Source organism: Protopterus annectens, chromosome 7.part0, assembly GCF_019279795.1.
Source record: "Protopterus annectens isolate FY-2018-M chromosome 7.part0, PAN1.0, whole genome shotgun sequence".
In the NCBI taxonomy this organism is placed as follows: domain Eukaryota; kingdom Metazoa; phylum Chordata; order Ceratodontiformes; family Protopteridae; genus Protopterus; species Protopterus annectens.
Window position 1 is genome coordinate 1315588492 of NC_056739.1, and position 26937 is coordinate 1315615428.

General features: G+C 36.1%; 1 protein-coding gene across 1 annotated transcript in view; it reads left to right on the forward strand.

The window, feature by feature from the left end:
- The window catches only part of ADAMTS9 (ADAM metallopeptidase with thrombospondin type 1 motif 9), a 1232634-nt gene that overhangs the window by 204918 nt on the left and 1000779 nt on the right, over positions 1–26937 (forward strand). Inside the window, exons 4-6 of the mRNA XM_044077927.1 lie at positions 5667–5941; positions 23872–23955; positions 24050–24174. Coding sequence (XP_043933862.1) covers positions 5667–5941; positions 23872–23955; positions 24050–24174 — 484 coding nt within the window. The remainder of the gene's footprint in view (positions 1–5666; positions 5942–23871; positions 23956–24049; positions 24175–26937) is intronic.

Consider the following 26937-nt stretch of genomic DNA (forward strand, 5'->3'; position numbering starts at 1 on the left):
TCCCAGGGTCAGTTGTGGCACCACCTTTGTGGAGTGGTATGACTGTTGCTGTATGCCATTCTTTGGGTACATAGCCTGTAGAGAGGCTGAGTTTGAACAGTGATTTGAGATGGGGGGGTTAGTTCATTTTGAAGCTTGTGTAAGACACAACCTGGGATAGCATCTGGTCCCATTGATGCTGTGTTTTTGGCCTTTGCAAGGGCTGTCTTTACTTGTGTGTCTGAGATATCTGGAGCACCACATTCTTCTGGGATGGGTGCTAGCCCTTTGGTGGAGGGGGGGGTGAAGTTTGCACTGAACTTGTCAGCCAGGATGTTGGCAATGTCGGTGGGTTCAGTGTATTTATGGCCATTATGCACTAGCTCGGAGCATATCTGAGAGTTTGCCTCTAGACTCTTGACATAGTTAAAGAAGGCCTTGTGGTTATCCTTAGAGTCATTGGCTATTTTTCTTTTGAAGTTGGCCTTGGATGATTTAATGAGGGAACGCAGTTTTTTACTGATGTTAATCAGAGATGCCTTCTTATTTTGGGATTTTGTTCTATCTTGCAGGAGTTCCCTCCTTCTGTTGTAAAGTTTATTTATGGCTGGGTTCCATCAGACTGGCTTCCTCTTTTTTGAGGAGTTGGTCTTGGTTTTCCTTGGGATGGCTCGGTCCATGCATTCTTGAAGATGTTCACAGAATGCACTTGTAAAGTATTCTGCCGTTGGGTCATCATTTTCCATTTAACTGGGAGCTTCGAAACTTCCCACCTTGGTCTTGAGGAGTATGAAGTTTGCTTTAGAGAAGTTTTTTACCTTGATTTCCTTGACTAGGGGGCGGGGGGCGGGATGTGGATGTCCAATGTGATTAGTTTGTGATATGATCTTACCAATGATGAGTTTACCTTAGGTGTGGAACATAGGTTTCCCATGTTGGTGATGACCAGGTCCAGTATATTTAACTATCAATTGAGAGACAACTAAATAGAACTATTGGGAGGCATTTTTATTTAATCTGAATTTAGATATTAATGCTCCTACCTCTCCTGTATATACTGGTGGAGGGGTGCTTGTGACTGGAGTATCTCAACTCTATGTACTGGTGGACGGGTGCTTGTGATTCTGGATTCTGTGCCTAAGAAAATAAGGCCACCATCAATTGTTAATAGACACTAGGTCACTCTTTCTAGTCTTAATTGCGCTAGAACAAATTATATTTATGAATAAATGAGTAAAGTGGTTAAAAAAGATGGTCATTCAGCACCATTAGTTAATAAACCTCTTGTATCATAGGTGCCAGCAACCTGAACATATTTTCCATTATGGTAACTAAATAAGCTAGATTTCAGAGAAATGTTCCAATTATTGAGCATTAGCAATTCTCAACATTCCAAGTCATTATTACATATAATAGTTAAGGGATTTTTGAGAGAACAATGATATAGACCTGATTAAAACTTGGGTTGAAATTTTGCGAAAAACAAACCTTTGATTAAAATCAATTTCACATCAGTTTTAGTGGGTGTTCTACATACCTGAAAAATTTTTAGACATAATGGCACATTTTTTAGATTACAATCTCATTATGTCCAATACAATGCACAGATTATTACATACAACAGGTTAACCAAGTTCAGTTATGATAACGCTCATAGTCTACATATGATTGAGAAAACATCAGCAGTGGCTTTTCTCTCTTAGCATTTAATTATCATTATAAATCAGGCCTGGCAAATAAAAGGTTTGCAACTAAATGGATATAAACAATTTGAGAGGCCATATTTGTACATGACTCCATCGCTTCCCAACAACTATGGGCATACTCAGAGGTGGAAACTATTCCTGAGGAGCATAGAGATTATCTCAGTCAGTCTGGAAGACATGTGTAGGTACCTCTGCTCTAGTCTGAGTAGGGGACAGTTAACTTAATAATGTTTGGTGATTTTTAATTTTCCAAATACTAACAGGAAGATAGATGTTTGTACCGTACTGTCTGAGCGTGAAATTTTTTGACTTGATGTCTGCAAAAGATTATGCTCATTTTGTGGACTTTACAACTAGAATGTATATCAAATTGCATCTGCTGTTTTTATATATAAGTAGTAGTATTCATCATATCAGATCACTTCCCCCGCTTGGGATGTCTGATAATTTTGCCTTGCAATTTATAAGAAATTTAAATATTAACCATTGTAACTTGGTAATAATCAGATAATTCCATAATGGATTTAGTAAACATGAACTGATTCATTAGGTCAGATGACAGTATGGTGCATTCACTATCTAGGATTTGTTTGAAAACCTATGCCAAGAAATAGTGGACTCATAAAAAAATCCAGTCATATTGGTCCAAAAACAAGTTAGACCAGTTTGTTGGTCTATAAAACTAAATCGCTCAGGAACAAAAAAAAAAAAAAGAAAAAATAGTCTTTTTAAAAAAATATGGATCAGCAAATGGTAAAAAAGCTTGAATTAAATTTAGTAAAGAACTTAAAAAGTTAAGCAAGTGCCAATGAGAATTTATTAATAGTACATAGAAATCAAAAAATAAATGTAATAATTACATTAATAGCATTGATAATATTAATAGGGCCAGTACTGAATGAAAGAATCTTTATTAGTAATAACAAGGACATTGCAGAGCCTATGAATAAAAACTTTTCAAATCTAGTAAGACCTAAGAGCAGTGGTCCAGTGAACATTTTAAATATTGATAAATCATCCTGTATCTGTCAAACAGTTACCGAGGATATGGTTCAAATAGCCTTATCAAGGGTCAAACATAATGGCTCAGCTGGATCTGAACTTGTGCAGGGTTAGTTTATTAAAAGTCTCATGGATTATCTAGCAGGACCATTAACAATATTATTCAACAGAGTTTGGGTAAACAGTGTGGTTAAAGCAACATGGAAGTCAGCATTTATTGGTCCAATATATGAGTGGAGAGAATGATATTGTCTCCAGTTACTGGCATATTAATTTGGCATCTTTAATGGCCAAATGGTTTGAGAAGTATTTGGTTCACTGTTAAACAACAATGCTTCATGATTTTACATTAGTAGACCTAAACCAGCATGGTTTTATTAAACTCAAGGTAGATTAGAAGGATGCATTCTGATATTCTTTTTTTATTATGCTCCAAAGAGATAAAATGTGGAAAGTCTGGACCAGAACTAAAGAATTATCCCTGCTCCACAAGTATAGACATCTCAGGAACCTTACCAAGAAACAAACCAATATTGACAAAAAAAGTCCTTATTTAACTCTACTTCACTTGATAGCAAAACCAACCCTCAGAAATTATGGTCAACCTTTAAAATAATTATTTTTCCTGGATGCCCCTCAAACCCCTCCCACTACCCAGACACATCCCCTCTAGATACAGTTACCTTGCTCAATACTTTATTGATACTATTCAGTCACTCTTACCCACAACTGGCAATGCTACTCCTCAACACATCCCCTCCTACCCACCCAACAATAATCCCTTCTCCCTACAGCCTGTTCCTACTTCCTATATCCAATCTCTTCTATTTAAGCTCAAACCCTACTCACCATCTACAGATAATCTACCCCCCATTTTCCTCAAACTGGCTGCTGACTCTATAGCTTACCCAGTGTCTATCTTAATCAATAGGTCCATTCAGGAATCTACAGTACCTACCCTCTGAAAATCCTTTTTCACTATTCCCCTATACAAACGGGGTAACTCCACTGACCCATATAATTACCGTCCCATAGCCATCCTATCCCCCCTCTCCAAACTACTTATAAAATGTATCCGCTCACAACTGCTAAAATACTTTCTCCAACAAAATCTTTTCACCCCTACCCAACACGGTTTTCGCCCCACCATAGTACAAGTACTGCCCTCCTATCCTTTACCCATACCATTATAGAAGCCCTAGACAATAATAAACTTATCTCATGCCTCTTCCTAGTCCTTTCCAAAGCTTTTGATACTGTCTCCCATCCTCTGCTGCTATCTAAACTTGCTAGTCTCAATCTATCTGCTTCTACCCTTTCCTGGTTCTCCAGTTACTTATCCTCCAGGCAGCAGTCTGTCAAATGTCTCTCCTCCACTTCTCCATTCCTATCTCTCACAACAGGAGTATCCCAAGGCTCCATCCTAGGTTCTCTCCTCTTTAACATCTTCACTAATGACCTACACACATCATGCAAACAATCCTCCCTCATCCAATCGCAGATGATTCTACCCTCATCTCCATCTCTGACAACATCTCTGAGCTCCATACTCTCTCTCAACATACCTTTTCATCTACTGAACAGTGGCTCTCTAAAAACCTCCTCATCCTTAACCCCAATAAAAGCAAACTCCTACTGTTCCTCCCCCAGTCGCATACTCACCACAAATCTTCCATCTACATCACATCCTCAAATAACAAAATTATTAAACCTGATGCTCATACTAAACTTTTAGGAGTCATCATAGATGATGAACTCAGATTTAATATACACCTCCTCCAATGTATAAAAAAGACTAACCAGAAACTTGGATTGCTCTGTCGTAACAAGAAATCTCTAACTCTAAATGCTAGGCTCTCCCTTGCTTAAGCCTTCCTCCTACACTCCCTTCTGTATGCTGCCCCTATTTTCACCAATATCCAAGCCACAACTTTAAACAAACTCTAACAAAATTATAATAAGATAGCTAGATTCATAACAGACTCTCCTTACAAATCCCACCACTGTCTACCTCTCACATCCCTACAATGGCTAGAATTCCCCTAGAATTCCCCCACACTTTGTTACTTACACAACTACAAATGCTACATTTCATTCTCTACAAACCTTCATCTTGCCCAGCTCTTTCTTCCCTCATTTCCATCTACACACCTTCTCGCACTCTCCGTACCTCTAATCAGCAACTTCTCAACACCTACCAGCCAAAAAAAGCAGTAGGAAAACTCTTATATAAATACTTATATAAATACTCAATAGCCCAAAACTGGAACAAACTTCCTCGTGAAATAAGCTCCGCCATTCACCCAGCACACTTTAAGGAGAAACTAAAACTCCATCTGCTCAACACCAGAATTTGCCCTTGCACAGCACCAACCTAACCTCATTTCTCATTCCAAGGGCTACCCCCTACTCACTTTCCTCCATCACCACAAAAATGTGATCCCTCAACTAAGGGTTACAAACTGAACTTTACTCTTCTCATCTGATCAAATAATCTGCATGTAAATATGTACAAAATCTCTAATCAGTAAACATATAGTTTACATAATGTAAATAGTTTGCATGTTTTCACCTGTATCTGTAGTGTTCTTGTATTATTATTTTTTTTTCTTCTTCTTTTTTTTTTCATATCTCATCATATGTCAAATTGAAATTGTTACCTTTTTATGTCTGTATATATCTGTATTGGAGCTTTTCTCCTCGGGTCTCCACTGAAAACGGGCCAAAAACCCAGTTGGACTAACCCGGTTAACAAATGTCAATAAATAAATAAATAATAAATAAACACAAGTTGGAGTCCTATTATGAGGTGAGTTGTCTAATTGATTTAAGATTAAAATGTATTTCATAATAAACTAGAAGAGCTCAACTGAAAACTTTAGATGCACTATACCATTTGATTCCATATCTGTAATTACAATTTGCTTTACTAAATCTGTAATTACTGTATAATAAATAATCTCTTTTTTGCCATTGCAGAAAAAAATCACCACAGAAGATCTAGAAACAGAAGGATGAAGCAGACCAGTGACACATGGACATTATATGAAACAATAAATAGAACATTATCAGCAATGCAGTTTTCCATCACTGGCAACAAATCCATTAACATGAATGCAACTGGAATCCACAAAAGGACTAAGAGATTTTTATCATACCCTCGATATGTTGAAGTAATGGTGGTGGCGGACAACAAAATGGTGGCTTACCATGGTGCTAACTTACAACATTATATTTTAACTTTAATGTCAATTGTAAGTATAAATATGTCAATTTGATTAATTCCAAGTTCATTTTCTCACAAGTGGCAAACAATGCTACAATATTCCAATACTTAAGTTAAAAATCATTGTTAAACAAGTGAGGTAACTATATTTATATGTATGTCAAACTGAAACTAGCAAAGAAGAAAATAAGAGAATTTGTAAGGGTTAACCAGGTAAATACCTTTTTCATTCATTTTTTTTATATTTACCTTGCGTGTTTACAATTTTATTTGATAATAATGTGTTAGAGTTCTTTCTCTCTTGCATTCTTTCTTTAACCAATTTGTGTTAATTAACTGTCATATCACTGTATGTAACCTGCAATGCTGCCACCCATCACATGGAGTGTAAGATCTTGGTAGAAAGATTGCCAGCCACTGGGTCACCTTTGTTGGCCATGATGGTGCAATTAAAAGAAAAGGCCTCTTATACTGGAGAGAAAACTCAGATCTGCCCAGTTTTATAAGTGAGCCCAAAAACAATTCAGACATAAGAACCTACAGTGTCAGTTATTAGCTGAATAGCCCCAATTTTTTCAAAGGCAGCCATAAAGCATTTTTATCTCTGTTATGAATTTTAGAAATAGCACCCAATAATGCACAGAGCTGATTCAAATGGCACCACTGATTCCATCCCAGAGGACATGGTTTACATACTTGCTTACAAATATATTTCCCACTTCTCCTCATTGTAATCTGTCTGCCCCCCCCCCACAACTTAACCCTTTCCTCTCCCTGAAATTTCCTCTGAGTATGTCCTAAATGCTCTTTGCAACACCAAAAACACTAACTATATGTGTCCTGATAATATGTAAGGATGTCTCATTGTCAGTACTAAACACATCCTTGCAGATCCCATCATACGGCTCTTCAGTGTTTGGCTTTCCATCAGATATATGATTGAGGCTTGGAGAATGGCCATAATGCTACCTTAATACAAAGGTGACCCTAGTGCTGATGCTGGAAACTATAGACTAATTTGTCTCACTGGCATTATATATGTAAAGAAAATGAATTGTGTCAAGATTGAGATTATACATGATGATGTAGGCAATCTACAATCCCTTGACCTGAACAAATTTGGCTTTGCAAAAGACAGGGCCTGTTTACTAAACCTTCTGAACTTTGAAAAGATACTGGAGCAGGTATACCTGCTTTATGCCTCAACCTAAGTCCTTTAGTGTTACCCATAATCTTATTGATAAGCTCACCCACTTGCATATTAACCCATATGTAATCCACTGAATAGCTAACTGGCTCACAGATAAGGCCACTACTATCAGGATTGGCAGCATGCTCTAGTTTTAAGAGGCTAGTCACTATTGGTAGCCCACAGGGTTCAATACTGTGTCCTCTCTTCTTTAGCCTTTACTTTGCTGGTGTCCAAGTAGATGTAGATGTTGGTGGTGGCTAGCTTACAAAGTTTGTAGATGATTCAACCCTCAGTGTGGTCTTTATCTCTCCAATACATATCCATGTCCTCAAAGAGAGATTAGTATGCTCTAACTTCTGATTCAAAATTGTGGACTAGAGACAAAAAGGTAGTATTGTTCTGTTTGGGAATCTTGAACAGCCTGCATCTACAGCACATGTAACACCTTCTCAGATTTGTGGATGAACTTTTTTAACCTCCTTTTAGTAACTATCACCAGGAAGTGCATCTACCTAGCTCAACTGAGCACTAAAGTTAGATCCTCCATATTGAAAGAAATTATTGTCAACCACTACTCCTTCCTTATTTTTTTAAAACACCTTTATTAAATTATCACTTGTGACACAGGCAAATTTACATTCATATAAAAATAATCACACTATAATTAACATAAACATTTTACTTCACATACACTGCTATATATCATATAACATAAGCAACATTACATAAATTATTCAATTCCTGCCTTCTTTTCAGATAAGAAGCATCTTTATTAAACCTCACTACTACATAGGCAATCACACATTTATACAAATTAAAACAAACCACACTGACAAAATCATAGTTGCAAAATTCCACATCACAAACCATATTGACATACTTTCACTTGCAAACATTATACCTCACTCATAATCTACACAATCTTTAAAAGTCAAACATTACATAGCTCATTTAAGTCCTGCTGCCTTTTAAATCTCATTTCTCCCTTGTATGTATAATAGAATGTGATGCTCCTTTTAGTAGATATTTGTACTGACATATACAACTTGAGAAACCACAAAGCTTACAGACTAGAATAATACTGGGGTATGACTTCCTTAAGCTATAGATTTAAAAGCTTTCATTTTGTACTCTGTCTCCTCATCTTATGTAGTAGCCGTTGTTTGATCTAAAAAGACAAAAATAACCTAATCCAGTTAGATCAATTAGATACTCAAAAATCTGGCAATATACACTCTAAGGAGCTAGACTAACATCAGTATGATAACAAATTACATTTGCGGGTAGATATCTCTACACAAAGGATCTCCTACCAAGAGATGAAGCTAACATCCTATATCAGAGGTCCATCATAAATGTCTTTCAAAACAACTTTAATAAGTGAATGAGGATCTGTAAATTCTCCCCTGAGCTGTCTATAGAGGCCCTTATTGACGAAGAAGTAAGAATTGCAGTGGATAGATTTGTAAAAGTAAAAAATTTGTAAATTTTGTAATTTGTAAATTTTGTAAAAATTTGTATTCTGAGGAAGTCTGGGAGCTACTCGGACGAAAACGTGTGTTTTATTTTTGCGTTAAAATAAATTTGTGTTCTCCACTATCAGCAGTCTTGCCCTTCCTTGTCCACTTTTTTGTTTTTTTAGTTTTATATTCTGGACTGTGACTTTCTACTCGGTCATAGATTTGTAAAACGCTACCAATGTGTTTACCTAATAGAAATTTATTTTTGGCAGGTTGGTGGCTAACTTAATGGAAAATAGCACGTAATGCATCAAGAAATGTTCTCTTCACAGAACCAGTGGCAAATAAGACCATCACTTGATAAAAAGGGCAGATATTCAACTAGTCTCATAGTTTAAGCCAACATGCTATAGAAATATATATTACAGATGTTCAGTTAAAGATAGCAGCACATACTCTTACCGTGTTATAGATATGGCTCCCAATTAAAATGCCTTCATTCACACAACAGAGTACCACAGACAGACCCAAAAAAATCCAGAAGAAGATTGACTCGAGCTTCATTCTTTTCCTTTAAACTTCTTTTTTTGCAGGGGGGCAAATGCCTAACCCTGAACAAACTTATATAGATTAACTCTGGGATTGCCATATCTTGGATAAAAGGGAACATTCTGTGAAATGGCCACCTTGGACTTTGCATATGTAAATCCAGTTTTTTGGCTATTCACTCTCTGAGTAAGTGTCACATGTAGATATACTAGGGTTGTTCCCACTTCATTATTTTAGGTCCTAGCTTCAGGGTTCCTGTTGTCTTTGCTGTTTCTCAGAGCTAATTCTGCTTGTAAACATGAGCAATGGAATGCTGCTGAAAGGTAATGCTTTTTATACTATAGAAACATAATGCAACTTGTTATTTTTTTTGGTTCAGTTTCAAAAATAGATGTAGGAATTCTGTTCTTTGCTACCATGTAATATTATATAAACAATGGTTAGTGATTTCTGCAAATGTTTATGCTGTTCTGCCTTATGACTCCTCTGACAGCAGAATTATGATGGACACTGGTTTGCAAAATGTTCCTTTTTTCCTCAGTCCGAATTATTACAAATGACATTTTGTGACAATAGTGCTGGTATGCCACTTTGAAATCATTTGTCAGTGGATTTCAGAGCTTTTTTAAATTCTGAAGTGGCATATTAAACACTTGTGATGTAGAAGTACAGTATTACTGAAAGAATAACAGACTGTTTTTTCATCCTGATACACAGACACGATTTTAAATTTTGTAGCTACATTTGTCTAAATATATATAACTTAAGCCATACAACCATCACAAAGCTTTGCAACTCACTGTAAAACATGAATGAGCATAACTATATTTTTGCAGCAGTCCCTAAAATAACTAATACCACCAACTTAATCACTCATTCTTTGAAAAACATAACATTCAAACAAAGATGCAGTGCTGATTAATTTGCCCCTAGTATCATATCCCTTAGCAGCAAATGTCATTGTTTACATCTTGCAGGTTTTCACTTAAAATTGTTCTCAGTATCCGATTGCTACAAAGCTGAAGAGTGTCCTGCTGCACTGGGAGGTTGTGAAAATTATTCCTATCACTGTGAATAATATGCAGCATCCTGCTGTCCTATAATATGATCTTCCAATTAAAATGTGTCTGTCTGCTGAAACTAGTGGAAGTATTCAATTATTTTCATGGATTGTTTGCAGTGGTTTGTTTGCATTATACTATAGCAGTGCACTCAAACTGTTTCTGTTTACTTTTATATTGATCATGTGTTGATTTCAGTTCTACTGGTATACACATTTCACAATTTTGTCACCATTTTCGTGAGTGAGTCACTTAGCCAGACAGTAGTCTTGGGCTCACTCTGAAAAATTCCATGTGGATCAGTGCTGTACCCAGTTTATATATATAATGCAACTATATATATATATATATATATATATATATATATATAATAAATGCACAAATATAACATGCATACGTACACATAAATAAATAGTTACTGCATTCTGACAATAACCTTGCTTCTTCCTTTAGATAGTCTCCTGATCCTATGTTTTACTTTCACTTAAATGTATTTATTTATTTTAATCTTTAGGCAATTTGTGCTCATTGTTCCCTAAAAATCTTCTGAACTCCCCTCCACTGATTCTTGGGCGAATACTTTCATTGAATATGGCTCATAGTGTCCTGCTTTTGCTTTTGATTACTTTATTAATCTTCTCTTATAAATATACCCCCTTCCTCACCTCTGTCCTTATGATCAGTAATCTTACACAGCAGTCTTACCGTGTACATGCCACATACCCTGTGTACATGCCACATACTGTACACATGCTACATACCCCCATGTACATGCCACATACCCTGTGTACATGCCACATACCTAGCTGCACTCTAACCCCAGATACTCTGTTAGGTTTAACAGTCATCATGAACAATAACTAGTGCTTTCTCAAGGCTTAAAACAAGCAGTTTTGTTTTTTTTTTTCCTATGCTGATTTCACTTTTGTGCCGGCCTAGTTTGATATATATATATATATATATATATATATATATATATATATATATATATATATATATATATATATATGCAGTTTTGTACTGGTCAGCTGCTCATAAATGGCTAAAAATGTCCACTATTGTTTTCTTTCTGTATCTTTTTCTCCCCATCACTTGCTAACCAACAGCTCACACTGTTACATCTATAATACTCAGGGTGATAACTGGACATGGAAGGCCATTCTCCAGGCAGTCACTGATATTTTTCTCTGGTAGCAATGCCTCCGTGGACCCCCTCACAGCCCCAGACATGCATATGCCCCACACTGCTGTAATCAACATGTTGGATCAATTCCAGCTACAGCTTGCATCCCTACTACTTTGATGTCTGTGTGTGTGTGTGTGTGTGTGTGTGTGTGTGTGTGTGTGTGTGTGTGTGTGTGTGTGTGTGTGTGTGTGTGTGTGTGTGCGTGTGTCATTTGCCTATTACTGCTGCAACTTTGGTGAGACACCCGGCCATTGACAGGAGTCAGACTTACAGTCAGCTGAGCTAACTCACTCCATAAAGATGGGCAAACAAGCACTGTCTGGTCATTACACCTTTACCCACTCTAGCCTGCTGGCTTGTTCTCTAGTTAAATGTGAGCCATCTTAATCGCTCTAAGAGCTTTGACCAGCTGTACCACTGAGCTCATACAAGATGTCTACCTTTCTTTTCCCCATTATCTATTTTTTACTAGGATCCACCTGCAGATTTTCAGAGTAGAACATGAACTGAAACAGTGGAATTGTGCCCCTGGGACTCTACTCGGTGAGACAGGGCTTCTATCTAAGGTAAACAACTATGGGTTTACTGTTTATCACCTGAGCACTCATCTCACTCTTTAGATGGAAACCTGGAGCAAATCCCTTCTAAGTAATAAATTATTGATTTGACCTTGACTGACTGGCTGTTAAAAATTCAAATGGATTGCTACTTCAGGAAACAAACAATCTTATTCTGCCTACTCACCCTTCCATCACCTCTCCTGCCCCAGGGCCTGTGGTACATAAACAGTTGTCTGTCCTATTTCCTTTCCTGTTCCTTACCGCACCCATCCTTATTGCGCTTCAGCTTCAGCCGTACTCCTCTTCCTCTCTGATCAGCGATACTAGTCTTACACACGTTAAGTCAGTGTTGATGCTCAGTTGAAACAGAACTCAATAAGAAGAATCCAGTGTTCGGTCTGTGTATTATATGGGATTACATTTCTCTGTTAGAAATGATAGCCTTCAGCAGTATTGTCACATAGCAAATGTGCCTATTATAAAGCACAAGAGCAAGCATGTTATCACTCTGTATAAGCACAGACTGCTATTACTTAAACAAAACATACATGGTCTGTATCAAACCATACACCTCTGCCAATATTTTCCTTCAGGTGACGTTGGAGCATTAATCCCAGTTCAGAACCTGGAACTATAAATGAACTGCAAACATCCCTATATATCCAGTGTTGGAACTCCACTAACAGCATCAGAATACTTCATTTAAACTTTAAGGATATAAACAAGACTAAAGGATTCCACTTTTAGACAGAAGGAACTTCTGATATTAGACAACATACAGCTAGTTGATAACCAAATGCCCAGAAATGGAGTCAACAGAACCACATTTCTGATGAACACATCAGCCGACACCCACCCTTACTATACTAGCTGATTGGTTAATACATACAGAAGAGACAGCATAAGTGATGAATAGGAGATCATTCCTGTATAGCATGTGCAACCCAGAAATAGGGTGCTATTGATCTAAGGATTATTATAACAAAATATTGTTTTGTATGAGGCTGCATATATACAGTATAGAGCAAACTTTACTAACTTGTACATGATTAAACTAAATTGCTTGTATTGCTAGAGACAGGAATAAACTAAAGTCTGCTATGATGTGTAAAATCTATGAGGTCAGTGCAATCCCTACAGCTGTGAAGCTGTGCTTTAGTATGACATTTTTTGCAATATAAGGGGTATAAAGCCATGAAGCTGACTTTTCTCATCTGTACAGTTCTGTTCCTTCTGCAGCAGCATCATCAGGGTTGCCAGCACCATGTCCGGTTAGCTGAACAAGACTTGCAACTTAAAAAGCTGCATCAAGATTTGTTTACAGAATCTGTGGGATGACCATATTGAACATATTCTAGGACCGTGGAGGTATATATCTGGCAACCGGTGTTGTCCTGATGTACTTCTTTAGTAAATTGCCAATTTAGTGCCAATCAATGTATCACATCAGTGGACTCTGGAAACAGTGTCTGAATACAGTGCAAGGTCTACTATATCTTCTTCCAAAACATCCAGGTCCAGGAAGGTGCAGACAATAAAGGACAGCAAATTCTCTCAGACACCAGTCAACTAGTGTTTTAAGTGTTATAACTTACAAAGTTATTCCAGCAGAGTGAAGAACTGCCATTGTCATCCCCTTGCACAAAGGTGGTGCCACTACTGACCCTGGAAACTATTTCCCTATTAGCTTGACAAGTCTGATCTGTAAAGCCATGGAGTATATTATTATGGATCTCATAAACAAGGTCATAGGCAATCTCCAAACATTTGACCCCACCCAGTTCAGATTCGTCAAGGGCAGATCTTGCCTGTTGAACCTGGTTGACTTCTTTGAGGCTGTCACCAAGGCCCTGGATGAGGGAAAGTCAGTACATACAGCTTACCTTGACTTGCCCAAGGCTTTTGACACAATCCCACAATCGGGCATCACTGAAAAGCTAACACAAGTTGGCATAAATCCCTATCTCCTCAGGTGGGTGGCCAATTACCTCACCGACAGGACCCTCAAAGTCAAAACAGGCACGTCCACTTCTGATAGCAGACCTGTCACTAGTAGAGTTCCCTAGGGATCTGTCCTGGGACATCTATTTCTCAGAGGTCCAGGCAAAGACAAAAGGCCTGTGGCTGACCAAGTTTGCAGACGATTGTAATTTGGGTGATGTCACTGACTCCCCAAATGATGTTAACATACTGCAAGAGGGTCTCACAGCAACTAATGACTGATGCCAAAGTCATGGCCTCAAGCTAAATGCAAAAAAATGTATCACCATACCAAATGGCAAAAACATGACCCCAACTGATTACCACATTAATGGCAACCTGTAAGCACTCAACCTGTGGTCAGAGACCTGGGCACTCAGGTTGATAACAACCTCATGTTCAGCCATCATGTAGGGGCAGTGGTCAGAAAAGCCTTTTGCTTGGTTCATCTCATAAGTAAAGGGATTGGATCCAGAAAAAAGGAGCTTATTACCTCTCTATACTCCTCCCTCATTAGACTAATAATTGAGTATAACGCCACATTTGGGATGTACCTCTCCAAACATCTATTTCAAATGGAAAGGCCACTGAAATACCCCACAAAGAGAATCCATGGCCTCCAACATCTGTCCTATGCAGACAGGCTCAAATCACTATCACTCTACTCCGTATAATACAGATTGATCAAGGATGATCTGTTTCTTGCCTACAAGGCAACCTCGGACCCTGCCCTACTAGAGATGCTCCATATCCATAAGTCTAACTCCGCACGCACTACACGCTCAAAAGGCCTGAATCTAATATGCAACATCAACAAAATCTGCTGGAGAGACATATGCTGCCCCATCTCTGGAATAGACTTCCCATACACGTCAAACAGAGCACTTCGCTGACCCTCAAGTACAACCTTGATGAGTGGATGGGAAATCACAAATTTGTCCTAGGAGTTCCACCTGTGTCCCTCACTGACAGGGGTGACAGGTGCTGAGTGAGGTTTCTTTTTGGGGATAAACTCTTGGCTAGGCTTGTAAAGGCCCCAGGGCCATTGGCCTAGTAACCTCTTATGATCCTATGCATCAGTAAAATACAGTGATTTTTGCATGTAAAGTTGGGTCTACACAAACGCCAAATCTAAAACAATACTATATTCTAGATAGGAGATTATTATGTTGACAGAGTGTAAATGTGTGCTCTTCTCCAGAATTTTTTTGGAGATACAATACTGTTAGAAAAGTAACAATTATTGAGACCAATTAAGGTACCTCCATTATTTAGTGGTGCGAAGATGGCCTTTTTCCAGATTGCAGGCATCCTTCCTTTCTTCTTTGTTCAGTTAAGTGTGTAGGCTGTACAGCTAGACATGGTTTTCAAGAATTCTAGAGGCAAATTGTTGCTGGAGACCAGTTCAGTTTTCATTTTACAGAGTAGCTTGTAGACTATATAGGAGATAATTATGTGAAATGTGAGTGGAAGGCATTGTCGTTTAGGCAGTGACATAATAGAAATAATTCACTGAACTGAACAGAATTTCTAATGTGGAGTGAAAATAGATGGCAGAGTTAAGTTGAGGAAATGGGGGAAGGCTTTGGCATATAGATAGGGCCCAGGAGCTGATCAGCAGTATTCATTTTTTTTTTAATTTGTTTTAGAATTTTTGGTAATTATTCCTGTTGATGAAGAAAATGGTTTATTTTGACAGATAAAGACAACAACCTTTTGGAGCTGCACAAATTTTTTGGAGGTCAGTTTTTGCCGCCTATTCTATATTCTGAATTTATAGGAGGAAATACTCATATAAAAATGAACTGATACCAAGAAACAAAATTTATGAGAAGCACCCAGCATTGTTTACACCATCATTTTTCCATGCTTGTATAATGATTAGTCCCAGCCAAAACAAAATGTCATTTTACAACCGCCCTCATCAGATTCACTAGCCTTTTTCCATCTAAATCAATCCAACCAGTTTCACCTCTGAAGTTTTTTTATAGTTCTTCTTGGGAAAAAAGTAAAGAAAGCAGTAAATGCCAATTCTCGAACTCTGAACTCTTGTGATCGTCATGAGCAGAATTCAATTCTAATGTTGACTCGTCACTCTTCCTTTTCATAAGCAAAATGCTCGACTGATTACTTTGGATAAAAGAGACGTTGGTCATAAATTCTAGTGTTCAACAGCTGCATAGAGTCTTGCTAGTTGTCCTTTCTGTTTGAATGCTTGCTCATGAAGTCACTATCCATTACCATCTTCTTGAAGACCAAAAAGTTCTAAAGTGAACTCTTTCCTCCTCTTCCAGTTCATGAGCAGAATGTTTCACTGGAAACTTTGGATAAAAGGGATGCCTGTCCCACATTCCTCTTCGCAATGAATGTAGCCAATTCCTACTGTTTTGGGCACCGAACTTGTGCTACTAACTGAGTTGCTTGCTGACTGGCCTTTTTGTCTGCCTTTACAGTCTTTATCAAATACCACTTTTTATGTTTTCTCTGGAGATTCAAGTATCGCATAATTACTCTTAGAGGATTGTCTGATTCATACCCAGAATCATAATTATTTTGCAAACAGCCAAATACTAAACTCTCCAAATGCTTTTGCAACTTGTGGATTTCTTTGAATTATGACAAATTAAGCTTAACACTTTTACAGATGCAAAGGTTCCTAGCAATAATACTGACCACAGAATCCAACATTACCTGCCCACCTTAAGGATACATGCAGATAATGATGGGGTACTTTCATCTTATTTCTAAAAAAAAACTGTTAGCAAGGTCTTTCATAAACCCAGGTGTATATATACATATAAATAAGAACCTGAAAGATGTGTTTTTCCATGAACAGGGTAATGTAAAAAATTATAGACAACTATCCCAACATAAAGGGACTTTTAAATATAGGCACTGTAAGGCATGCCCATATATTAATGAGAATGACTGCTTTGTACATCCCATAACCAAGAATGAATATTTTTTAGCAAATATGCAGACTGTAGAACATGAAACATGATATATTTAGCCAAGTGTCAAAATTACAGCTCATTTTATATTGGTAAGATGAACTGCGTGCTCAAGGACAGGATTCTTGGTCACTTATCTTCCATCAGACTAAGAAGTGAACACAATGCACTATTCTAACCAATTAATAGCAATTTTGATCACATTTTTAGTTTTATGGTTTTACAAGTTGTTCCTTCTCACTTCAGAGGAGGGGACATGAATAATCATACAGAGTTTAGTGAAATGAAGTGGATCATTGAGTTATCAGCAGATAGGACCCCTGGTCTTAATGGAGTTATACCTTTAAAACCAGCCTTGAGAAAAAGGAGGGTACAATATTGAAATCCGATTGATTGACATGTATTTTAAATTGAACTGCTTACATTTGTGTGTTATCTGATGAAGGGCTTTGGAACCGAAAGCACTCATGTTTCCTAGGATTTTATCTGTGTTTTATTAAAGTATGGAAGTGTTTTTTTCAGCCTGGTGGTATACTGCTTTTTGACTTTTCTGCTAGAATATTAAAATGAAAAGATTTGATGCTTTTAACCCCTATTTTATGAAGAAACCATCCCTAGAGAAAGCAATAAGTGTTTCTCTAAACTGAAAACTAATACAAAATGAAAAGTTGAAGGAGATTATCCAACAAAAGTTTTAGATTTACATGCAGAGACATATTCCATGTCTCTGCATTATGGTGATCAAAGTCCTGGAGGTACTACACCTTTCAAGCCTATTTCCAAAAAACAGGACAAGAGCCAGCCAAAAGAGTATCCAAAGAGTGAGTCCAACCTAAATCTTTTGTACAGAAGAATGAATTCCTAACTACTATTGAATAACCTAAAACCAGTTAACTCATTGCCTCGTCAAGAATATAATCATCAGGAAAGCAGAGTTCTTGTTTCCCCTGTAAGAGTATATCCATCTTTACAGGACACTTCCCTGTACTTCTGAAATGACTATCCTCATCACAGTTTTCAAAGTCAAATTTCTGTAGTCTTGGTAAAGATACATGCATAAAACTAAGGCAAACAGGTGACATCTACAAGTTGACAAGTTTTACTAAGTATGCCACTGATATGGTCAGCATAGGATGTGCAGAGCTGGATTTATTAGAGTGTTTGCAAAACATCATAAAATATGATATATTTCCATGTTCACATTAATAAATGAGTATGTTACTATTTTGTTGGGTGTGGTGTATTCAAGCAGTGGGTGTTAGTAAGAAAAATACCTTAAAACATGATGGGTAACATGAAGACATTATGAGATATATATGCTGATTTGGTGAAGTAGTGCTATATTTTCATAACTACATTCTTTTTTTTAAAGCTGTTTGATCTACAGGTGAACAAATGGTACAATCTTACAGAACACATGAAGGTATACAATGCTACAACTACTTGCCATCTAATACAAATGTCTTTGTAGAGTAATATTGTTTTGAAAATTGTGAAAGTATTATATACATAATTTTCATAGATTCGGCAACACCACAAAACAGCAGTATACTATCTCCTCTCATTGGAAAGCTCTTGAAAAGTTGAACAATTCTGTCACTGATATCTTGTACTTATTTGCGCACTTACAGAGATATAATCCTTTGTTTGACTATGATAGTAGTATATTTTTGGTAAAGAAAATGCAGCAAAGCTATACATAGAAGAAAGGAATTACAGGATACCTGTTTTTTTTTACTTCTTTAGCTGTAAACATGATTTATATAGCTTAGTGCCAGTCACATACAGTCTGTCATACTGAGAGAAATAAATGCATGCAAGCTTAAGCAATGAATCTATGAACATAGGTGCATATATACATATACATACATACATACATACAAATATTTCAAGCAGAGGCGTCAATGCCCTTCTAGCCTGTCAATATACCGGAACAGTTGTTCAAATAATAAGTGCCCAGGCTGTTCCTAAATATCTAAACTAGTGCTTGCTTTGGTAGTCTGTTCCATGCATCAGCTGATCTCCCAGAAAACCAATTAGTACACTTGTCATTTCCATGGAATCTTCTGCATAGGTTGTCTAAGGATTCTCTACTGCTTTTTGACAGCCCCAACCATTCCCAGAGGTAGTCTCTAAATGCTCTATATACCACAATAAGATTTCCTCTTAAATATATATAAGAGGCACTGTACAAGGTCAAATATTTTACATTTTCATAATATCACATACATGGTGCATTTCCGTTGTAATCTTTCCAGTTTACTCATGCTTATTTTCTTATAAGGTTTCCATATTGTTACTCCATACTTAACCAATGACTTCATCATTTCTGATTTCCTAGACTTTACACATCTTTTTATACAACCTATAGTTTTATAACTCTGTGTTTAATGGATTGGTTGATATTATTAGAAAACTCAAAGCTGAAGCTACCCATATACCCAGGTCCTTAAATTAATCTACAGTTTCAATCACTGTGTGCTGTATTAAGTATTTGCCTTTCAGTTTATGTCTCCCAAATATCTCATGCTTAGTTTTTGATGTATTTATCATCATAATATTCTCCTGTGACCAAGTGGTCCATTTAGTCAAGTTCTTTTGCATACATGTGTTATCTGTAACGCATGTAATCAGTTTACCCAATTTCAGGTCATCTGCATACAGACTGTAGAACATCTCAGATGAAAAAGATAGGTCTGAAAGACAATAATCTAAACAAGTAAAGCCCTAGGACAGAGCTTTGTGGGATACCCTGACTGTAACCAAGAATTTCACCTGTCCAATTGCTGTATGATATTTGCCATTTCTTTCTGTAAGCCATGCAGCTATCCGACTTATCAAGAGTGCATCAATACCTAGTTGTTCTAATTTATTGATCAGTGTTTTGTATATGACCCTGTCAAATGCACATGTTAAATCTGTATAAATTATATCACAGCACAGTTTTTCAGTCATTGCTGTTATTATATTGTTGTAGAACATCATGTCACAGTTGGTACTATATCTATATCTGCATGCTGATATTTGGATTCAAGCCCCAGCCTTTCCAATTCTGACACTAACTTATCCAATATAACTTTCTCTGTTATTTTCCATAATATAAGAGTAGACTTAAGGGTCTGTATGACTCTATGTTTCTCATACTCCCCTTCCCTTAAAGATGTGTTTAATAAGCAAATGTCTCCAATCTTGATGAATCTCCCCATATTAATATGACCTTGTAAAAATAGATATAATGGTAATATACGTTTTTGCTGAACTGTTCTCAGGTCATTATTAATAGTCCTGCCTCCACCCTGTGCTTTGTTTGTTCTCTCAAGATCATAGTTCTTTTTCAATATAATATAATTTGATTTCTGTGTCTGAGGATACCTGGATGTCACTAGGATAACATATCACCCTCTTTGTGAACCCAAACTATTTGGCATAAGATTTTCTAAATACATCTATAATCTTTTGTGCCTGAGAATAATTTTTAGAATCTACATACAGTTTATCAATTTGTATGCCTTTACTCCTTCCACACCTTATGTATCTATAAAATTGTTTCCCATTATGCTCAATATCTTTAAAAACTTTTCTTCACTTTTTCCTTGATCTTGTCTCACACTATGCTTAATTTATTTATTTCAGTTTTCAAAGTTGTAGTTTGACCTTTTTTCCATTTCTTATAGTTTTTTTGTCTCTCACCATAACTCATTACATCTCAGTGATGCCTTCAGGTGCATCTGCAGTTAACTCCTACTGACGCCTCTAGGCGTCGAATACTGCTTGCTCATATTTGCATCAGTAATTCCAAAATCATGGTATGTACAAGGTTTTAAAAGATTTCATCTTAAAGCTTACAAAATGGCACACTTAACTGCATTAGTATTTGACCTTTGTCTGGTGTAGGTAAAGAGAAATTAACTGTTGTATTTATAATATTAATTTATATAGATATAATTTTCAATTTTTTCTAAATATCTCAGCAACCAAGTAATATAAACAGAACTCCTTAGCCTCATAAGACAGATCTCAACTAGATGAATAAAATGCTTCTGACAGTATGCGTGTAGCTTGAGTGGTTGCTGAGATATTGTAAGTTGTTTACAAAATATTACAAACATAATAGTTACTGTTTACTGTGACTTATAAAATTCCATTTAATATCTAGAACCTAAAGAATACTACTGCTATAAAAATAGTTTGTGCTGAAGATTTTGCCATTTATACTTCTTTCATAACCCCTATGGTTCCAGAGACATGAACATTTGAAATGTGAGGACATAGTTTGATTCTATCAAAAGGCTTAGGCTCCGCCCTTTGGAAAGTTTCAGTGCAAACTTCCTGAGCTCCATTGGAGTGAATGAGTTAATCAGGTATCATGTTTTTTATGGAAATATATCCCCTGATGTTAAACATTTTTTTTTGATTTTTTTGCACTCAATTTTTCTTTCAAAACTTACCACATTCCTTTTTCAGTTTTTCCACTGAACATGTCACTCCAATTAGTTTTACATAATGACTCCCATACAATCTGTAATTAATCTTCTGTGCATTGGTTTGATTCCAGTTTGGCAGAATTATCTAGCAAAAAATTAATCTTTATAACCCCATGATCACTGTCCATCACTAGTGGTAAAACTTGACATGAAGTAACAGTAATTTTTTAGGAACACAAACAATGTTTAGCATGTTCCATTCCTTATAAACAAACTTAAATCTAAAACAAGCTGAGAACAAAAAAGGACAGCTCGCTGTAAAAACAGTTTATTGTTGTTAGCATTGGGCTTGTACGAAAGCGCTAACAACAATAAACTGGTTTGGATTTTACAGTGAGCTGTCCTTTTTTGTTTTCAGCATGTTCCATTCATTGGTAGGTTTTTTTTACAATCTGGAGCAACTGTTGCTCCTAAACATACATTATGAATAATTTCCCTACTAATGTTGTTGAATCAACATTATTCCAGTCTGTTTTTGTAATTTAAGCTCCCAACCACTATTATTCTTTCATTCTTAGTTTCATGTAAGAAATGTATGAATTCCTCTAGGTCATCAGGACTTGACTCTGGTAGTCTATACACTGCAACAATTGTTATATGTTCCAGGTTTGTCTTTATTGTTACAGTAACACAATCTATAGTATTGGTGTTATCACTGAACATGTAATATTCATTGGTCTCATAACTACCCACAGCAAAAAAACTCAGTCTTCAGGATAAAGTGCCTCTGTGGTACAAAATGAAGAATAATGGAGGCACAAACACAAAGGCACACCACTGGCTCGAATATCCAACAAAACTCTTTATTGAATGTAGAACAGTAAGAGCTTTCGCATTGCACATAACGCTTCTTCAGACTTAATGAAATTTTTAAACCAGACTGCCATTAAACAGCTCTTCATGCATCACCTGACGCATGATTACCTACAATTAAAACCTTATAGGTAAACATAGTCTTATATCATGATCTGTGTATAAGAATAGACTTAAAATGCATATAAAATATATATAAAAATATATATCAATAACCCTATAAATAAAATGCTCTAAAATATACATATAAGAGATATAAAAAATATATATAAGTAAATAATGTACTAATAAAAACTCTCTACACCTGCATAATACTACTAAACTGGGTAAATACAATCATGACTAAGCTATTTATCTAACACTATATTGAACTATCACTACAAAAAACAAGTACGTAAAAGGTAACTAAGAACACTGCTATCATTAGCAAACATGGCAGCCTATAAGTAATGACATAGGTGATATCTGGAATAACTCACACTAGACTGAGGTGTAATGTCATCTAATGAAAAAATGTGTGAAAATATGTATATAACTAGTACTGTGATGCCAAGTAAGGATTCAGCGATTGATCGGTCTATCTTTCAGAAAAGGTTTCAAGCTCACCTTTTTATTGAGGCCATGTCCCTTATCTGCCTGATACCTCAGGATTCATTTATTTTCCTCCTTTTTGGTGTAGTTCTTTATGTTCCCTAGTCTAGTGCTGGTTCTGATAAGCTCTATAGCCATAAAACTAAATTTATGACTTAAATCATTGCTGATAGTATGACTCGCTAAGGCATTATGCTCATCTTCTCGTCTTATGGCGTACAAGTGTTCTCTCACTCTCTCTTAACATTCTATTGGTCTTTCCAATATAGAAAGATTCACATTTCGAACACTCAGCTAAATAGACCAAATTCCTGGATTTACAGTCAGCGTGTAAACAGTGGTAACAAATAAAACATAAATTCAAATAATTTCTCTTACCAAGCTGCTGTATAGCCATTCACAAACCAATACAAGACTGTTTATGTAAACTCTGGATGTTTATCATTCATAACTGACCAAGCATGTACATAATTGTTCATACAAGGCATTATACAGTATACATATTTATTTCCTACTTGCAAAATATCTGTACTTGAACATGTAGGGATAAAAACTAAAGAAGGTCTTTGTAGAATATCTGCTTGATTGGAAGGAATACTTTTGGTGGGTGAAGTTCGATGCCTGCAGTTTTCTGTGAGTAAAATAATTTTAAAATTTATTCAAAGAGGTACAAGTTGATGTACTAAGGTGTCATGTGATTGTAGTCATGTGATTTATGTGCCTGCACAGTTTGGAGCTACACTAGTACTTACTCTGGATTTATTTTTGTTTTTAAATGGAGTTTTTAAAAGCTGGTTTACCATTTTTTTTTCTTTTTTGTAAGCATATTATTTCTTATGGCAAGAAATATTTTGTTGGAAGTTGGAATTTGTGGTTTTAAGTATATAATAATGATTATTATATTCAATATAAAACAAAATGTAATTTACATTTGCAATTAAGGAAACCGAATACAAAAAAAAAGATTACAAAACAGATGTGGTGCCATGTGATATTACTGATATGTGATTTGTCAGCTAAATTATACTTGCATTAAGACTTCATAGTTTGTAAGAAATAAAAGTAGAATGCATGGTTTAATTTGATTCATCTACAATGTTTATTAACTCATACATTTCCTGTATATTGCAGGTTGCTTCTATTTATAAGGATCCAAGTATTGGGAATCTAATTAATATTGTTATTGTAAAACTGACTGTCATAACTAATGAACAGGTAAGCCATAATATAAACTGACATGGTTACAATGATGCTAAAGCAAGACAAACTCGGTGAAAAAATAGTGACCAAATTTTATTTTGTCACAAAGAATGGTCCTTCAATCTCCTTCAGTGCACATTCTACTCTAAAGCATTTCTGTGTGTGGCAGAAATCGCACAATCACCCAGATGACCAGCACCATTCTCACCATGACACAGCAATACTCATCACAAGGTACTTTATCTGTTCTTCTTTGTGGCAGTATCATTGTATTGTAGTAGCATTTATTTGTATTAAGCACTGCACATTTGTGTGAAATTATACAAACTTAAATTGTGCAAAAGTATCTTTTGTTTAATTATTATAGCTTACAGTAATTATATCAGTGGACTGAAGAACATTAGAAATGTGATAAAAATGAATTCAGTCATGTTAAATGAAAAACTTATCAGTTAAGCATTCATTTAAATAAAAATCTGTTATCATAATGTTTAAATGTAATGGAGGTTTGGCAGTAAAATGAATCTAGAGGTTTGTAACTCATGACATTGAATCTTCCATTTCCATTACTGAATAAAGCTTACCCCACCCAATAAAATGGAGTAGAAAGAATAGTGCAGAGGATGAAAGGGACATCAGAATCAGCAGTACCATCATAGACTAGCAAAGGCAGCTGTTTCCAGACCACGGCCCAAGAACGTATGAAAGCCAAGGCTCAAACTGCCTCAGCTCATTATAAAGCAAGTCAAGTCTAAGTTTATACCATAATAGAGATAGAAGATAAATGTAGATGTCTAGCAAAACCCTTTATTCTAATTTAGTTATAATTCATATATTCAGTTAGTGTGGATGCAGGCATCCTAAAACCCACATTAGGATAATTATTACACATACTTTCTACTTTAATGTGCAAAACTGCTTTTTCTTTTAATAGTACCATACCCCAAATGATGTCCTGTGATTTAAATGTCCTGATGCTTTTTAAAACTGGCAATATACAAATGCAAAATATTAAAGTTTTTACGCAATATGTCTCTCATTAATCAAGGCAGCTAATACATTTAGAAGAAAACTAGGCTTATTCTGGCTACATTTTTCAGTGGTCAGTAAGACAATTATGTTACATATTGTATTAATTATCAAGAAAACGCTTTTACTTTCAATATTTATGTAATTTAACCATATGCTTAAAATTCAGCTCAATACAAAATCATCATTACCTTCTTTTCTTTAATTTGTGTTAAGATATTTGTTTTTCAGTGAGGAACAAATGTCTTTATGTATTGCATTTAATTGCTACCCTGTAGTATACTAACACTTCATCTGATCAATAATCATTGAATATGACAAAATAGTAGTTGTTCCCTGTGCTGTGCACTAGTTTGTAACTTTGGTATCAGTAAAACTGCTCCACTTGCATTAAAGAACACCTTTAACTAGTGGATCACTATCCACACACATGAGGTCAGCTGTATGAATAGACCGCTATTTTTTCCCAATTTCTGCTGTTGTATTGCTAATAACTTTTTTTATTATTATTATCATTATTATTACTATTTTATTTATTTATATTTTTGATATCATAGCATGCTAACATTTAATCATAATGACAGCCATAACACATGCCAGATAAAGCTCTGACTGCAGCTTAGGTGACTCAAATTCACTTAGTGGTTCAAACATTGAGACACAGGCAATTCATTACGTGAGCCATACAAGTCAAAACACAGAGGTGTGTGTTTTATTATTTGTAACTAAAATGTCACTATTTTTGTACTATGGCAGATGTTACATGAATAAAAATAATGATGTCAATATAAAAGGCAATTAGTAACTTGCTTATAGGTTCAAATATATTTGTTAAAAAAAATCACGTCTTAATAAAAGTGAACTTTAGCATAAAAATAACAAAGAAGTAAGTGCTTTCGCAATAAAACTTATTGCTTCATCAAGTCAGCTCTTGTTTTGTCGTTGGATATTTGAAGATTAGTGAAGATGGGGGCTCCATAAAGAAGAAAAGGCATAAGATACCTATTTTCAAGGGTCTCTGGGTGTGGAGGTGAGGACGTTTCTAGCTCTATACTAAGCCTTGTTTTTGGTGTATTTTTTATGGCATTTCATAAGTGTAAATCAAATTTAAGGTTGTCATCTATGACCATGACTAATAGTTTTGTACTGGTTATCACTTCTATAGTGGTATTATTGAGGAAGTATAATTTAAAGTCATGTTTTTCATGAGACTGACATTTAGGATAGAAAAGTAAAAGTTTGGTTTTCTTTGGGTTAAACAGGAGTTGGGAGTTTTGTAATCAATTTTTAGTGGCAGTGAGAGATTCTTGTGTAATTTGGTTGAGGTGTGTATTGCTGTTGGAAGTACATGTAAGTACTGAGTCATCAGCGTACTATATGAGAGAAGCATGTTATATGCAAGTGTGAAGAGAATTTGTAAGGATATTACATAGGAGAGGATCAAGGACTGATCCTTGCGGGATGCCATTGTTGTTGTTGTGTCTTTCGGCTTTTCCCGGTTAGGGGTCGCCAGAGTGGAACTCCGGTCCGCTAATGATTGGCAGAAGATTTTTACGTGCTGAGTTGCCAGCTCTGATGCACAACCTTCAACGAAGGTACACCCATTCATGCATGTCTCCACACAGAAGACGCTCTAGCTAAGAATCGAACAAGACAACGCCTTACTGTGAGGCGACAATGCTACCATTGTTGACGGGGAGAAAAGGTGAGAGCACTAATTGCCATTTTACTGATCGGCAGCTATCAGTGAGATAACTCTTGAATCAGTTTAGAGTGTTTAGTGTTAAGTCTGACATTTGCTGTAGTAGTAGTGTAGTGTGGCCGACCATATCAAAGACCTTTGATAGGTCAAAGAGTATGGAAGAGACAAGTTGGCCGCTATCTCTGGCTTGGTTTACTATATCTGTGAAAGCTATAAGAGCTATAAGAGCTGGATTTGTGATATGGGAGGGTCAAAAACCATGCTGA